The 16,512-nt window shown below is 39.9% G+C and overlaps 1 protein-coding gene across 1 annotated transcript in view; it reads left to right on the top strand.

The window, feature by feature from the left end:
• The window catches only part of LOC126474023 (parafibromin), a 65,262-nt gene that overhangs the window by 18,441 nt on the left and 30,309 nt on the right, over positions 1-16,512 (top strand). Inside the window, exons 5-7 of the mRNA XM_050101428.1 lie at positions 4,193-4,370; positions 7,129-7,262; positions 16,369-16,487. Of these exons, the coding sequence (XP_049957385.1) occupies positions 4,193-4,370; positions 7,129-7,262; positions 16,369-16,487 (431 nt within the window). The remainder of the gene's footprint in view (positions 1-4,192; positions 4,371-7,128; positions 7,263-16,368; positions 16,488-16,512) is intronic.

Below are 16,512 nucleotides of genomic sequence, written 5' to 3'. Positions count from 1 at the left end.
CATTCAGGTTTGGTGTGACATCAGGATGATAGGTTCTTTCTTGAAAGAGTTCTCTTTAACAGTGAAGCTTGTTTTACAAATCATGCAGGGGAGTGTGAATGTTTCGCGTGAGATTATTGGAGACTACGTGAGAAACCTTAACAGGTGAAATATATATACATACACAATTCTCACTGAAGTGCTATTGGCTCTCCTAGCAGAAGTACCACTTGAAATATTCAGATGTAAGTGTTAGCAGCATGACGGATGCCTGGCTCACTACTCACTTTAGGGTGAGAAAGCGCTCACCCAGCTCTTTCCTGGATAGGATTTGTAGGTGTTATCGGTTGGTCTGCACTTTCAGATGATTTGACACCACTGGACTTTTTTCTCTGGGGTAAATTCAAAGATGAAGTCTATGCTCAAGTTCTGCTAACCCTAGAGGATTTAAAACCTCACATCGTTGCAGTGTGTGTAATTACATAACTGTAGTCTCTTCAGTCTGTCCAAAGCTCCTTGCGCAAGCAACTGCAAATGTGTTGCACTAGATGAGAGGTGTCTTGAACACTTTGTGATGTAAATGGAGTTTGAAATGTTTATGACCTCATCCTTTTGCATTACTCTTTTTGTTGCTGTTGCTGACGTAATGTTTTGTATGTTATGGCATTAAACTTATGATGCTTAGTTAGTATTTTGTAATCTTTAATCCTCAGTTTCGTTTTACAACTGCATTCAACTTTTGAGATGCACCTTTCGTTCAAGGCTCAAGCAGAAACAAGGGCAAATCTGCTGTTGCTGTTATGGTGAATCATACTTAGATGCTGTGTCCTTTCCCTTCCAGTTGCTGTGTTGGTCCAAAAAAAATATAAGATTTGTATCAGTTTTAAATTAAACTTTTCCCCGTTACTTTTGTAAGTAGACACTCCTGGCTGTGTCAAGCTAGAGCACCCCATCAGCCTGACCCGAAAGTTCTGTGTAACAACACGGTGTTCCGTATAAGACAGCATTGGGTTTTGTGCTCAAAACAGTTAAATCCTAAGTTGTAAATATTGTATTTACATCAAAATTACTAATCAGATTTTGAAGAGTGGAATGCAGTTGACTTTCTCTTTTGGAACTACAATACTAGCAGGAGATATTACAGTAGCTACATTTTAAGAAGTGAAGCTGATATCAGTAGCACTCATGTTTTATTCCCTGTGACAATGCAAGTGACAGTTTCATCACTTTCCTCTTCATGCTGATGAAGTTTCAGATGGCTCTGAGCACTATGGGACTGCTGTGGGCATCAGTCCCCTAGAACTTAGAACTACTTAAACCTAACTAACCTAAGGACATCACACACATCCATGCCTGAGGCAGGATTCGAACCTGCGACCGTAGCGGTCGCGTGGTTCCAGACTGTAGCACCTAGAACCGCTCGGCCACTCCGGCTGGCTGCTGATAAAGGAATGTTTTTGTTGTGCCCAGATGTTTTGTTTAATATCTGTCTACATTGGAACACAACTGGCTCAATTTTCATTAAAACTAAACTGTTGGATGAGGATGTGAATGAAAGATCAGAGTGAATTGGTCAGGCAGTTCCAAAATTTTGAAATGCCAGTTTTGAAAATCACATGACACACAGATTCCATCAGCTCTGTCACCACTAAGAACTGTCCACCACTACATTCATCATCATTGTGCTTGTTGGTTCAACATTCATGGAATTGTCTTTGTCGTAGTCTGACCATACTGTAACTTATACTGTCACGTCCGTATTTGCGTCAGTTATTTGTTGGTCTCTGCTGGAGTTTCCTTCTCATCATACAGATATATGATAACAGCACGGAGTTCATGTGTAGCAAAAAAGCTATTAGTGCTGCAATTTTCTTCTAGTGGTGAGAAATGACCGTCATCGCAATGCTGAAACTGCCCTACATTGTTCCCTCAGATCTGTTCCTGCTACACTGTGTATACATTCTTGTCGTTGCTTGTAACATCTGAGGATTACAGAAGAGAATGTGATACTATATCTCAAAGCCATTATCTGAGTACTGCACTCATTTCCACAACTATGTGGCGAGGATTTACTTTCAGTACTTTCTACTATTAACAGCCGTTTTCAATATATTACAAGAATCAACTGACTTGGTGTTGTCAGCGTACACAAGCAAATGCCTACAGCTTAATGATGAACAATTGCAGACTAGTGGCTGACCCTGTCAAATTGTATCACCTCAGCACACAAAATAGTAAAAGAGCTCTTTTGCACATAATTTTAATTTTTGTTTGGTGTACAGTCATTTGGAGTCGATTGTGCAGCCAGTTATTCCCATCCAACCCATACTACAAGATATCTAAATGACATTGAAATTAATAACGGCTAAAATTTGCAAGAGACATTCAGTTTGGTAACATTTGGCATCAAACTATCATTATAGTCCAGTATTGCAACATTTCTCTCATGGGAAATCTCTTGTGCAGCTTTTCTTTAATTTCATCTGTTCTCAGAGTGCTCGGTCTGTGATCAATGTGCTGAAACTGTGTAGATATTTTCCTCACTGGCTTGATAAAAATAAACTAATCTGTGTCTTCCAGGTAACTGCTGTAGGTACATGTAGATAGCTTTAGTTCCATATTGTCCAACATACACTTTGTCATATTCATGAGCTCAAGCACATACATTTAAATGAATGACTTGTAACAACTGTTTGCGAAATGGTAATGTAAAAAGACTGTACCTTTCATTTCAATGTTATCAGCATGAACTTAAAAGCACCACTCCAGCACAAAATAATTCTTTTACTATATTAAAATTACCATTTCGAATCTCTAGTTTTTTGTATCCCGCGTCCGGCCATCCTGATTTAGGTTTTCCGTGATTTCCCCAAATCGCTCCAGGTAAATGCCGGGATGGTTCCTTTGAAAGGGTACGGCCGACTTCCTTCCCTGTCCTTCCCTAATCCGATGAGACCGATGACCTCGCAGTTTGGTCTCTTCCCCCAAACAACCCAACCCTTTATTTTGTACATATAGTGAGTGTCATCATCTTACCTCAGGATCTGGCATCTTTCTGGTGCCTCTCAGTAAGTTTATGTCCACCATTTACATTCTTATCTATGTCTGCACTCTGCAAATCACTGTGAAGTGTGTGGCAGAGGGTCTCTCCTTCCATTTGAATTGTAATTCAGAACTTTCTTGTGTAGTTCTTTGTCTCTCATTCCTTTCACACCTGCCCAGGTATTTAGTCATTTCCTCATTAATAGCTCCTACTGTAATATTATTACATATATTTTCATTTTTAATTATATTTCTTGTTCAGCCATTCACTTTCCTGAAGTATCTCATCTATGCTTGTATTACATTGTCATTGTGTTTTATTTGTTCACCTCTTGCTTCCATCCAATTGTAATAGTGTTATCAAAGTTTATAAAATTTGCTTTTTATAGTTAAGTGCCCTGTTATTTTTTCCTCAGACTGCATCAAATTCATGCAGAAGTTTGTCTGTATCAGTACATAATAGAGACTCATGTCACAACCCACATATTTAAAATAGACATTGGCACTACTATTTTATTGTTAATTAATATCTTCGACCATATACTGTACTTTTTTTTGACAATCATAGTATTTGTCATTTGCAAATGGGAGTGCAAATGCACGTAGTGTGTTTATCTAATTTAATTCTTGAATAATTTGCTGGTTCCCTGTTTTTAAGGGTAGTGACCATATGACAGTTAAATTTAAGAGTAGGTGGAAGACAAACTCCTTGTCCCACTCATTGACAGATTTTTATCTCATTTGTCCTTTTCTTTCCTCTATTTATTATTATTATTTTGGTTTCACAATATAAACTTTTTGTTCCCTTTGTGGTGTGTGGTGGGTAGGCACTGTCACTCATGAATGTTCCTGCTCTCCTTAAAATAACCATGGTGTTTGTAAGCTCAAGCTTGTGAAATATGAGAAAATCTGCTTTGGTCCTTATACCTATTGAATTAGTTGTAAAACAAGTGTGTGTGTGTGTGTGTGTGTGTGTGTGTGTGTGTGTGTGTGTGTGTGGATTTCATTGTGGATTGAGTGATTTTCATTATTCTATAACCATGCATGGCATATATTTTCTTTTACTACAGTGTTGACTGTGCAATGTGTGTGCACATTCTTGTTTTACATTTAGTGAGATTCCTTAACATAGAAATGCTTTTTATTTTGAATATGTGTATATCCGTTTCAGATATTTGCGAAAAACATCTTTGCTATCCTCCAATCGATAAAAGCTAGGGAGGAAGGTAGGCACCGTCCACAGCAGCCAACGCCTGCGATCACCCCACGTGCGACTCCAGTCCGGCCCATCGCGCAGCCCGCTGTCTACAACCGATATGATCAAGAGCGATTCATACGTCAGAAAGAAGGTAGGTTCCCAGCAGTGGAGGAACATATTTTTAGGGATGAACATCATAAAATTAACTAGTCACCACATGATATTTACCGAAATGAGTACTATGCAGACTAGACTCAAAATTTCCAGACTGCAGTTTTTACATGCTGCTGCCTATTAATATCTGCAAAATTTCATTCCTTGACCACTGATGTGCAAATTGATGGTATTTCAGTTCCGGTTGCACTTATTGCGATTAGGTACACTGCTGTTATTGGTACATTTCAAATTCTGGAGGTGAAAGTTCAATTGTTTTGTACTGATTTTCAATTAAAAATTCAATTTGAGTATTCAGTTATTATTTACATACTCAAGCTAAGCTTCATCTTATGCACTCTGAAACCAGAAGTTCTTGAACAAGGCATGGTGTATTCCAGGACATTGGATATGATTCTAGAACATCAGGATCATTTGGAAACATTACGTTTCCAATTCCAGGAATTTGAGAATGAGAATGTTCAGTAGCATTCATTGAATATCTAGAACATTATTGAAATTTCAAAACATTAGGAGTATTCCAGAATATTTGCAAAGAGAATCATACCATTTCCATAAGTTCTCCATTCAAAAATATGTTGTAGGATTGAAAGAGATATCTGCAAGATAGCAGTACCATAATTCCTGTCACCTTGTACACCAATTGAAAATGTACGATATGCAATAATGTCTCTGTCATAATAAGCCTCTAGACCTGCTAGTGGCTTGTCACTTCCTCGTACTAGAGCCAAAGTTAACCATGAATTACCAGTAACAACCTCTGTAGTTGTACAAGAAAAATTGATCTTGCACCCTACAAAAGTAATGGGACCAGTGAGAACCTCCTCTTGAACAACTTCATTTGGAGTAAAACCGAAGGTGTCCACGGTCTTGTAGACTGGTAATCTACTTCTCCTGCTGTATCTCCTCCTCCTGTACGGCATGGCTCTGTGTCGTGTGGCTGCCTCGAGTCGAATGAGCATGCTGTTGCCTCACGTCCCAGTCTAGGGCCCAGCGGAAATACATGTGATAAGCGCGCGCTCGAGCAACCGGATGCGCGTATCCCGGAAGTACGCTTTTTAGCAGCGGTTCGCGCCGAGTTAAAACTTGGCACGATCCTCCGCTGCTCTGGCGGCAGCCAGGTGTAGCTCGTTCAAGGTCACGCGCCTTTCTGTATCGTTAAGCAACAACATGGCGATTAAGCACACAGCCCCCACCCCCCGAACTGCGTTTGTGGGTGACTTCACCCTTCTTCCTTCCCCTTCAACCCTTCTCGCCGGAGCCACCGCCGCTTGTCAATCACACAGTCTTTTATTTGTGTGTGCTGCCAGTGTTTGGTGAGCAGATTTTTTTATTTATCCAATTAAATAATAAAGTACTTTGGTATTCAAACCAACCATCAGATTGAGGATAGCTTTATTACATATTACAATGGTGCTTGTTTCATCTACAAAGGAAAGAGATTTATAGTTATTTGCTAAAACTGAAAATGAGTCATTAAAGTATCCTGGGAAAAGCAGCAGTAAAGTAACCTAGATGATTGCTAGCTCATTTCAGGTAATATGTCATATATTTTTTCTTGTAATCAGTACATGATGTCAGAATTCAAAATTAACAAGCTCTCCTTGATCAGAAAGAGGGTTCTTGCAATGCTACAGTATGATGATGTCTGTAGTACTTTTTGACAGATGAGGCATTATGCAGAAATACTTCACGTGAGTATAGTCAGTTGTGAATTTAGAGTATTGTGAGGGAATATCATAAGACATACTTACGTTGCACCTCAAAGCTAGTATCGACTGTTACTCTTAAACCTTTTTCCTCCTGCATTGCATCACCTGCATCCATTGTATGCCGGAGATGTATTCTTTCTCCCTTCACACAAATGAAACTACGGTTGAAGTGTCCCAAGGTGAGGAAACAGAGAAGATACTGCAATCGACCAGTTGAACAGTATCATACAAAGGCTTTTCTAATGTCCTAAAGGGCATGGTAAAATATTTAATGACTGGTCTCAAGTGAGTCATGTTTTTAGCATGGTGTGAAAAATAGTGTTCTTTTTTCCACACACACCCCTTTCCCCTAAGTAAAATAGGAGCTTCCTGTTGCACCATTTAGGTACTCCAGAACGAATCTTCCAATCTGTGGTGGAATGTGCACAATTTTGAAATTTGCTGGCAGATTAAAACTGTGTCCCAGGCTGAGTATTGAACCCAGAACATTGTAGTTCATTGGCAATTCTCTTACCAACCAAGCTATCCAGGCACAGCTCTTAGCTTACTCTCAGACCTTCACTTGTACCAGTAACTTCATCATGCTGTCCAAATCTCACAGAAGTGCTCTTGGATACCTTGCTGGGCAAATACACCTGAATGAAAGGACACCATGGCAAAAATGGCTTAGGCAGAGGTTCAGGGAATGTTTCCACAACTAATTTTTCACTCTGCAGCAGAGTTTGCATCATTTTGAAACTTCCTGGCAGATTAAAACTTTGTGTCGGACCAGGACTTGAATCCAGAATTGCTTTTGCAGGCAATTCTGTTATGACTGAGCTGCACTGGCATGGGCCTCATCTGCCCTGATGAGTTTGTTACCTTTATGCCCACCGTTGTTAAAAAAATGTCTGACAATTTTAATTCCTTATCTGTTGTTGCCCTTGCATTAAAGTGTATGCTGTAGGATATAACTCATTTTTATCATAAAATATCAACTATTGGCTTTTGAATTCTGATAGTTATGTTGTATTTTGTTTGCAGAAACGGAAGGTTTCACCATTGATACAACAGGGACATACCACGGAATGACTCTTAAATCTGTAACTGAAGGAACACAGCCAAAGAAACCTGTGACACCAGCCCCTGCTGTCACTACCCCGAGACCCACAGCAGAGGTAACTCATTGTTCCGGAGCGTAGCGTCTTATCCTTTCTGCATTGTTTAAATTTGAGTGTCAGTATTTATACTTCACTGTCAGTCATGCCTATAGCATTGAAATTGTGGAAGCTATTTTATGACAGTATTTTAAGGCAATAATGCAAAGACCTCTCTTCAACCAAAATGTGCTGAAAAGAATTGCAGAAGTTAAAGAGCTAAAATATTAAATTTTTGTTAGTCAGTGCATTAGACGTTTTCTGAAGACGAAAACCTACAAAAATGTTTTGTACATATTCTCGCTCAACAGTGAAAATTGCATAAATAGTTTGGTGAGTCAGTGTTTGTCACATGTACACTTTGCTGGTCACTGTGAATTGTGTAACAGAAGGTATGTTTTACTGGGTTATGTAAAGGATCTTTCATTAAGAGTGTTATTTCTTAAAATTTGAATAATAATAATAATAATAGTAATAATAATTCAGTACATCATGGAGTAAATTGTCCTTTGTTGTGAAGCTTAGACATTGCAGTTATGTTCTGAACAAAATTTTGTTCAGATGTCTACTACAGTTTTGAGCACACTAATGCATGTGATGACTCTAATTGTTAATCACTCTGTCCAACATTAGTATCGTTATGTCTGTGATAGCCGACAAATGTTCACCTCCAAATGTTCCAAAGCGTGTGGCTTGTCAGCATCAATCAAGGATTTGCTGTAGAAAGAAAAAAATCCGTGGGTGTTAAATCACACGACCATGGCAACCAGGTCATAGATCCATGTTTTGAGGTGATTTGGTTTTCAAACTTTTCCCTCAGCAAATAGAGTTTAGTCACAGAAATTCGTTTGACATGTAACTGTAGCAGTCACTATTGACAGTAATGGCTCTTTCTTCATCTCAAAAGAGATAATGTCCAACAACACTGCCCACTGTATCACATAGTGAGTTTTTTCTGAATGCAATGGCAGCTTATGGACCACTTGTGGGTTCTTCTAACTCCAGTAATGTCAATTTTGCGTATTGATAAAGCCACTAAAACAAAAATGCCTCTTGTCTGAGATGATGACTTTTCTCTGCATGAAGATCAGCATTAAAATTTATAATGATTGCTAAACTTTCAGGAAGCGTGAGATGCTGCATGACGAAACTGCAAATTGTACTGGATATTTTCAAACCTTGAAGCACATAAAAATTTATTAGAAATGGGTAATTACAATTTTAAAAAGTATCGCTCTTAATGAAAGACCCTCTATTAAGGTTTCTTTCCATTCCATTCATGGACGGAGCACAGTAAGAATGCCTCCATGTGAACTGTTATTTGTCTAATTTTATCTGTGAGAATCTATGGGGTAGGTACAAGAGGGGCGTAAGAATGTTACTAGTTTCTCCTTGAAGTTTTAAAGCTCATTCTTATGCGACATAAGACAGTCTACCACCTATGATGTTTCAACCTCTCTCTCACAACAACTAGTCAGCCAAACAGACCTGTAATGATTCATACCGCTCTTCATGTTACATGCTCGAAGTTCCCTGTTAGTTCAACTCAATTTCTATTGTATAAACTTGAACAGTATTTGAATTTGGGCCATAGTGTTTTATTTTTATGTGCAATATCTTCTGTAAGCAGACCACAGTTTTGCAGTGTCTTACCAATGAATCTTAGTCTTTTGCTTGCTCTGCCTACAACCAAGCTTGTATGGTTGTTATACGTAATAGCTCTACATATTTTGACTCTCAGATATTTGCGTTACGTGACTGACTCTGGTTGTGAGTCGTTAGCAGAGATAGTCTGTATCAGTATGGGCAACCAAGAAGAAAAAGCTTCCCTTCATATTTGCTGATTTAAAATTCAGGTCAAAGTAAGAAACCCGTTTTTTCTCAAAAAGAAAGAAAGAAATCGTGGCCTGAGGTATAGACCATCAGTGACAATGCCTCGGCCATCATTTGAAACAAGGATTTTCAGGAAAACTTTAAAATATGTGTCTCTGGAACAGTTCTATATATTAATTTATTATAATTATTATTATTATTATTATTATTAGTTCAAAGATAATAATTTTATGATTGAATATAATAGAGGGAAACATTCCACGTGGGAAAAATATATCTAAAAACAAGATGATGTAACTTACCAAACGAAAGCATTGGTATGTTGATAGAGACACTAACAAACACTCGCACACACACGCACATATCCATCCTACAGATGGATATGTGTGTGTGTGTGCGCGCGAGTGTATACCTGTCCCTTTTTCCCCCTAAGGTAAGTCTTTCCGCTCCCGGGATTGGAATGACTCCTTACCCTCTCCCTTAAAACCCACATCCTTTCGTCTTTCCCTCTCCTTCCCTCTTTCCTGATGAAGCAACCGTTGGTTGCAAAAGCTTGAATTTTGTGTGTGTGTGTGTGTGTGTGTGTGTGTGTGTGTGTGTGTGTGTTTGTTTGTTAGTGTCTCTATCAACATACCAACGCTTTTGTTTGGTAAGTTACATCATCTTTGTTTTTAGATATAATTTTATGATATCCTCGGTTTGTAAATGTGTGTCAAAGTTTTCCTGCTGTAGCCTTCTGAATTTTTTTAACATTATTTTCAAAAATGCCAGTCCCAAAACTTTTGATTCTTTTGATTAGCACCATATAGCCTATATTCCCTAAAAAGGAGAACTTACACATCTCGGTTGAACAGATTTTATAGACAATTGAGAATTTTGCCATACATTAAACCAGTTTCTATTACCACATTGTCACGTATTGGTCTCATGAAATCGAAACCTAGTATTATTTGGCATGTAATTTTATTTCTTCTGAAAGGTGAGTAAGAGACAGATTTTTCAAATGTATCGAATGAACACAAAAATAAGTGAAAGTCTCAAAAACTAACACGTTCCAATGCATACAACTGTTGCATTCTGCTTAGAATTGAAATTAGCTGTTAAGTGAAATAAAAATGTGTTCAAATGCATCTGTATCTTCTTCTGATATTGAATGATGCCATCGTGTTGAACCAATAGGAACTGGGGCACACACTGCCTTTCAAACATTGTGAATCGAAAGTGAGCAATGACGGTGGTGCCATCGTCTTGCAGCTGGGAACTCGTAACCAGCAACCGGTCCAAGTGATAGCATAAGGCTCACAATGATTTCATTTAACTCGTAATTAATGTCTTTAATCTCTGAGATTGACCAGCACAGTCATATATACAAACCACAAACATCCGTCCTTGCAGGTTATGAAGCTGAAATATTCTGTTACTTCTAAGGTTTTTGCTGGTCAAATGAAATTTCGTCTTTCTTGCTCTTTAAAGTTCATGAAGTATAAGATCACCCATCATTTTGAGTCCAGAAATGGGGCTTCTAAATTTCTTTCGCTGGTTTTGTTCCGTTGGACCATTCTTCTCTTTTCTACTGGCAGAATTCTTTAGCTACCTCTATGGTCAACAGTACAAGACCTGAGGATGTATATGACTTCATCACTTTGGTAAAATGCTTGGCATTCTGAATTACAGCTGTCCTTGGGCTGGAAAGGTTATGATTTGTAGCATGCTGCTTCTGCAAGCCGCCTACACTCTCACAAGGCCCCTTCCGACGACCAGTAGCACTGAATAGCCCCTCCACTGGCACAACCGACTTAGTCATTCAAACAGCTCCTATCAGTTTTTAAAGTGACTAGGAGCACTAGTGGGAATAACAATCTTTTTTGCACCTGTGGTTGCAAATTTTGAATTTTTGTCCATTACAAACCATGCATGTCATGCTCGGTCATGTCTTGTATTATCACTTATAAGTGCAACACTTGTCTTGTTTTGAAACTTTGTCATTTCTCCAACAATGCCGTTATACACTAAGTGATCAAAAGTATCCGGACACCCACAAAAACATAAGTTTTTCATATTAGGTGCACTTTACTGCCACCTACTGCCAGGAAATTCTGGAGTTCTTCTTCACTGTGAGTCCAGATCATTGATAACATCTTCATGATCTGGACTCACAGTGAAGAAGAACTCCAGAATTTCCTCTCCAACCTCAACTCCTTTGGTTCCATCAGATTCACCTGCTCCTACTCCAAATCCCATGCCACTTTCCTTGACGTTGACCTCCATCTGTCCAATGGCCAGCTTCGCACGTCCGTCCATATCAAACCCACCAACAAGCAACAGTACCTCCATTATGACAGCTGCCACCCATTCCACATCAAACGGTCGCTTCCCTACAGTCTAGGTCTTCGTGGCAAACGAATCTGCTCCAGTCCGGAAGCCCTGAACCATTACACCAACAATCTGAAAACAGCTTTCGCATCCCGCAACTACCCTCCCGACCTGGTACAAAAGCAAATAACCAGAGCCACTTCCTCATCCCCTCAAACCCAGAACCTCCCACAGAACAACCCCAATAGTGCCCCACTTGTGACAGGATACTTTCCGGGACTGGATCAGACTCTGAATGTGGCTCTCCAGCAGGGATACGACTTCCTCAAATCCTGCCCTGAAATGAGATCCGTCCTTCATGAAATCCTCCCCACTCCACCAAGAGTGTCTTTCCGCCGTCCACCTAATCTTTGTAACCTGTTAGTTCATCCCTATGAAATCCCCAAACCACCTTCCCTACCCTCTGGCTCCTATCCTTGTAACCGCCCCCGGTGCAAAACCTGTCCCATGCACCCTCCCACCACCACCTACTCCAGTCCTGTAACCCGGAAGGTGTACACGATCAAAGGCAGAGCCACATGTGAAAGCACCCACGTGATTTACCAACTGACCTCCCTACACTGTGATGCATTCTATGTGGGAATGACCAGCAACAAACTGTCCATTCGCATGAATGGACACAGGCAGACAGTGTTTGTTGGTAATGAGGATCACCCTGTGGCTAAACATGCCTTGGTGCACAGCCAGCACATCTTGGCACAGTGTTACACCGTCTGGGTTATCTGGATACTTCCCACCAACACCAACCTATCCGAACTCCGGAGATGGGAACTTGCCCTTCAGTATATCCTCTCTTCTCGTTATCCGCCAGGCCTCAATCTCCGCTAATTTCAAGTTGCCGCCACTCATACCTCACCTGTCTTTCAACAACTTCTTTGCCTCTACACTTCCGCCTCGACTGACATCTCTGGCCAAACTCTTTGTCTTTAAATATGTCTGCTTGTGTCTGTATGTGTGGATGGATATATGTGCGTGTGTGGGAATTATACCTGTCCTTTTTTCCCCCTAAGGTAAGTCTTTCCGCTCCCGGTATTGGAATGACTCCCTACCCTCTCCCATAAAACCCACATCCTTTCGTCTTTCCCTCTCCTTCCCTCTTTCCTGATGAGGCAACCGTTGGTTGCGAAAGCTAGAATTTTGTGCGTGTATATATATATATATATATATATATATATATATATATATATATATATATATATATGAGAGAGTGCAACAGTGGTCCTATTACACTTCCCTGGGGCACTCTTGACAAAGCCCTTGTCTGTGATGAACACTCGGCTCACAAAAACTTACAGACATAGAATTCTCTGGATGGTGTCAGATTTCCTAAAAGGCTATGCAATAAAGAAACTAGCTATGTGTAAGAGCAATAAAGAAACCAGCAATGAACAATAAAAATTGGCAATAAACAATTGCAACAAAGAACTTAGCAATAAACAACCACAGCAAAAAATTTAGATGTGGAAGGTGAAATATGAACATTATTTGTTCAACTGAAAAGTGGAAGTTCTCCTTTTCAGAGAATGTCACTCAACTGGTAATAAAAAAAATGGAAAATTTTTCTTAGAAAGGCATGTAGTTCTAAGTTGTGCCCTTGACGAGCCTGTTGGGCCCAACTACGTGCCATCGGATGCAGTGTGGAGGGGGTTTCCTGACGTTGGGAACTTTTACTGATCGGTTGAGTAGCTCCTCGGTTGGGGTTGCAAGGCTGAGTGCGCCCTGTACCAGCCCTCCCACCAAGGAAAAATCCTTGGCAGTACCGGGAATTAAACCCAGGTGCCCTGTGTGGCATTCAGCTGTGCTGCCCACTCAGATAAGGAGACAGGTGCAGCGAGAGCACTTTGACACTTATTTCCAAACCGAAAAAAATGTTCTAATCGTAACATGCTGTAGGTGTCCTCTTTAGTGGCCTATATCTCCGGCCGAGTTTTTATTAATATTTTTTTTTTTTACAAACAAAAAAAATTTTTGTTTCTTACATTCTATGAAATTGTAACATATGTTAAATTGAGTAATATCTCAGGCTATCAAGGTAACACCCCTGTCTGAATTGATGTGGATTATGACTATGCTTTTACATTTCTTCAACTGCACAACTTTGGATATGTCTGCATTAAGAGCTTCCTGTGTCTGCACTGGGCTGACGTGTTCTTGAGTTCTAGCTAACTATTAGTGCAGTTTTTCCTGTATACACCTTCCTTAAAGATAACCTAAAACTGAAAAGATCAGCAAAAGATTTCTTTAACTGTGAATCATTTACATTATGCCCAAAAATATTTTATGACTTCTCTCATACTGATGAATGTGTAATTCTAGAGTCACAAAGGCAATACATGATTATGCATTACAGTATTGTATAGTGATAAGGATTGCTCCATACTGAAACAGTGATGGAAACTAAGTATCTGACAAAAATTATGATTTAGAAAAGACTAGAAAATAAAACTACATATTTTCCTGAATTTTGCTTGCCTTAACTTCTAGCTGTTTGTAATTCAACATTTGAATCGTTTATCAGGGTGTAATATTTATTGTTGTTTTCAGAATTCAGTCCATATATTTTTTGCTGAAAATATAATTGTACAGGGCTCTGTTATAAATAAGTAGTTCATTTTCAATGTTCTATAGTTTCCAAAGTGTTACTTGTACAAATATGATTGAGGATGTACGTAAAGTCCGGGAACATTTATTGCACAAGAACCAAACATTGTCAGATATCATACATATGTCATTTTGAAGAGAAACCCTGAAAGTTTTTTTTTATTATTTATTTATTTATTTATTTTTATTATTTTTTTCCCTCCATGTATATCACCACAGCTAGTTTGGTAATTTGCCGATAGTCAGTGCTAGTCGCAAACATGGCAAGTTCGAGTGGGGAGTGAGCTTTCTGTGTGTTGTAGTTCAACAAAAACGAGTGCGCTACAGCTGTTCAATGGATATTTAGAACCAAGTACGGTAAGAAGCCACCAACAAGGAAGGCCATTTACCACTGGCACAACAAATTCATTACAATGGGTTGCTGGCGCCCGGCAGAGAGAAGCGAACGTCCCAGTGTGAGTGAAGTGGATGCAGCGCGTGTACAAGAGACATTCATAAGCAGTCGAAAGGAATCGGTGCGGCTCGCATCCCGTGAACTTGAAATGGCTCCAATGATAGTGTGGAAAGTCCTGCAACAGAAGCAGTCTACGAAACCATTCAAATTGGAGCTAGTGCAGAAGCTCAACGATGATGACAAAGACAATCGTTTTGAGTTTTGTTCACAGTTGCAACAATTGAATGAGGATGGGGATGGCATCGCTCATCACTTAATTTTTAGTGACGAAGCCACTTTTCACACTAATGGGAAAGTGAACAGGCATAATTGTCGAATCTGGGGTACAAAGCATCCACATGAATGCATTGAATTTGAGCGTGATTCCCCAAAGGTAAATGTTTTTTGTGCCTTGTCACGTCGAAAACTGTACGGACCATTCTTCTTTGACAAGAGCACTGTCACCGGATATTCCTACTAGGACATGTTTCAGCAATGGCTGATGTCTCAAATGCAAACGGACTCTCCATTCATCTTTCAGGAGGATGGAGCTCCACCTCTTTTTCATCGGGAAGTTTGTGGGTACCTGAACACAGAGCTGCCACATCGGTGGATCGGTATTGCTACGGGAGGGGACAGCTGTTTCATGAAATGGCCTTCCCGATTCACTCCGTGTGACTTTTTTCTGCGGGGACACATTAAAGATCTGGTGTACGTACCACCTCGACCACATGATGTACCAGAGCTCCGGGAGAGAATACGGGAAGAGACTGCCACAGTTGACGATGCTATGCTGGGCCGGGTATGGCAAGAATTCGATTACTGTATTGACATCTGCCGGGTCACTCATGAATCACATATCGAATGTTTGTAAAAAATACTTTCAGTGTTCGCTTTAAAATGCAATATGTATGACATCTGTACAATGTTTGGTTCTTGTGCAATAAATAATTGAAAGTGTTCTCGGACCTTATGTACACCCTGTAAAACTGTAAACTCAGAGTTTGCATTTGCTCTCCAGTTGGTGTTAACAAGTGCAGTGCTTGACAAAATGGTGACAGAGCAAGGGGAGAGAAATTTCTGCTCCAAGCTGACACGGAGACCAAGATACCTTCCATTTATCTGGAAAAGTTGATCTCCACAATGTGAGAATGTGGGGCATTGAAAATACACGTGAAATTGTCCCGCACAAATGAGATTTGTCAAAGATTAATGTTTTCTGTGCAGTGTCACAGATGAAACTGTATGGGCCGTTTGTCTTTTGTGAGAAGACTCTGACAGATGCCCCTTACCTTGATATGTTGCAGTTGTGGTTGTTCCACAACTGACTGCTGATTCCAAGAATTTCATCTTCCACCAAGACGGTGGACCCAGTCGTTGGACTGTTGATGTTTGCTGCTCCCCAAACAGTGAACTTCTGCATCATTGGATTGGGTGTAATGGTGAAGAAGATGTGGCTCTGTTCCCTTGCCCTCCCCCAGGTCACCTGACCTAACGCCTCATGACTTTTTCCTTTTGGGGTATCTTAAGCACTTTTTGTTTACATATCCCCACTGCCAAGAATGCATCAGTGCTGCTGTGATGACATTCATGGGATATTGCTACATAAGATATGGAACGAACTTGACTGCCATTTGGATGTGTGTCGTGTGATCAGAAGGACACTCGTAGATCATTTGCAGAATGAAAATGCAGACTTGGCAAGTTTACAGTTCTATTTATGTGTCAATCATATTTGTACATGTAATAGTTCAGAAAATGTAGAACTTTGAAAATAAACGAATCATTTATAGTTGCCCTGCATTATTATTGTATGATTAGCAAAACTGTGACTTCTATTCTCCACTTTATTTCTGATCAACTGACTGTCATTAACATACTTAACAGGCACGGCTGGCAGTACAGCCCAATAAACGGGTCTCTCGAACACCCATTATCATCATTCCTGCGTCTCCGACTTCATTGATCACCATGTATAATGCCAAGGACATCCTCCAAGATCTGAAGTAGGTAGAAGTATTATATATTAGA

This window comes from Schistocerca serialis, chromosome 4 (assembly GCF_023864345.2).
Source record: "Schistocerca serialis cubense isolate TAMUIC-IGC-003099 chromosome 4, iqSchSeri2.2, whole genome shotgun sequence".
Classification (NCBI taxonomy): Eukaryota; Metazoa; Arthropoda; class Insecta; order Orthoptera; family Acrididae; genus Schistocerca; species Schistocerca serialis.
Note: the sequence above shows the minus strand (reverse complement) of the source record. Positions and strands in the feature narration are given on the sequence as shown.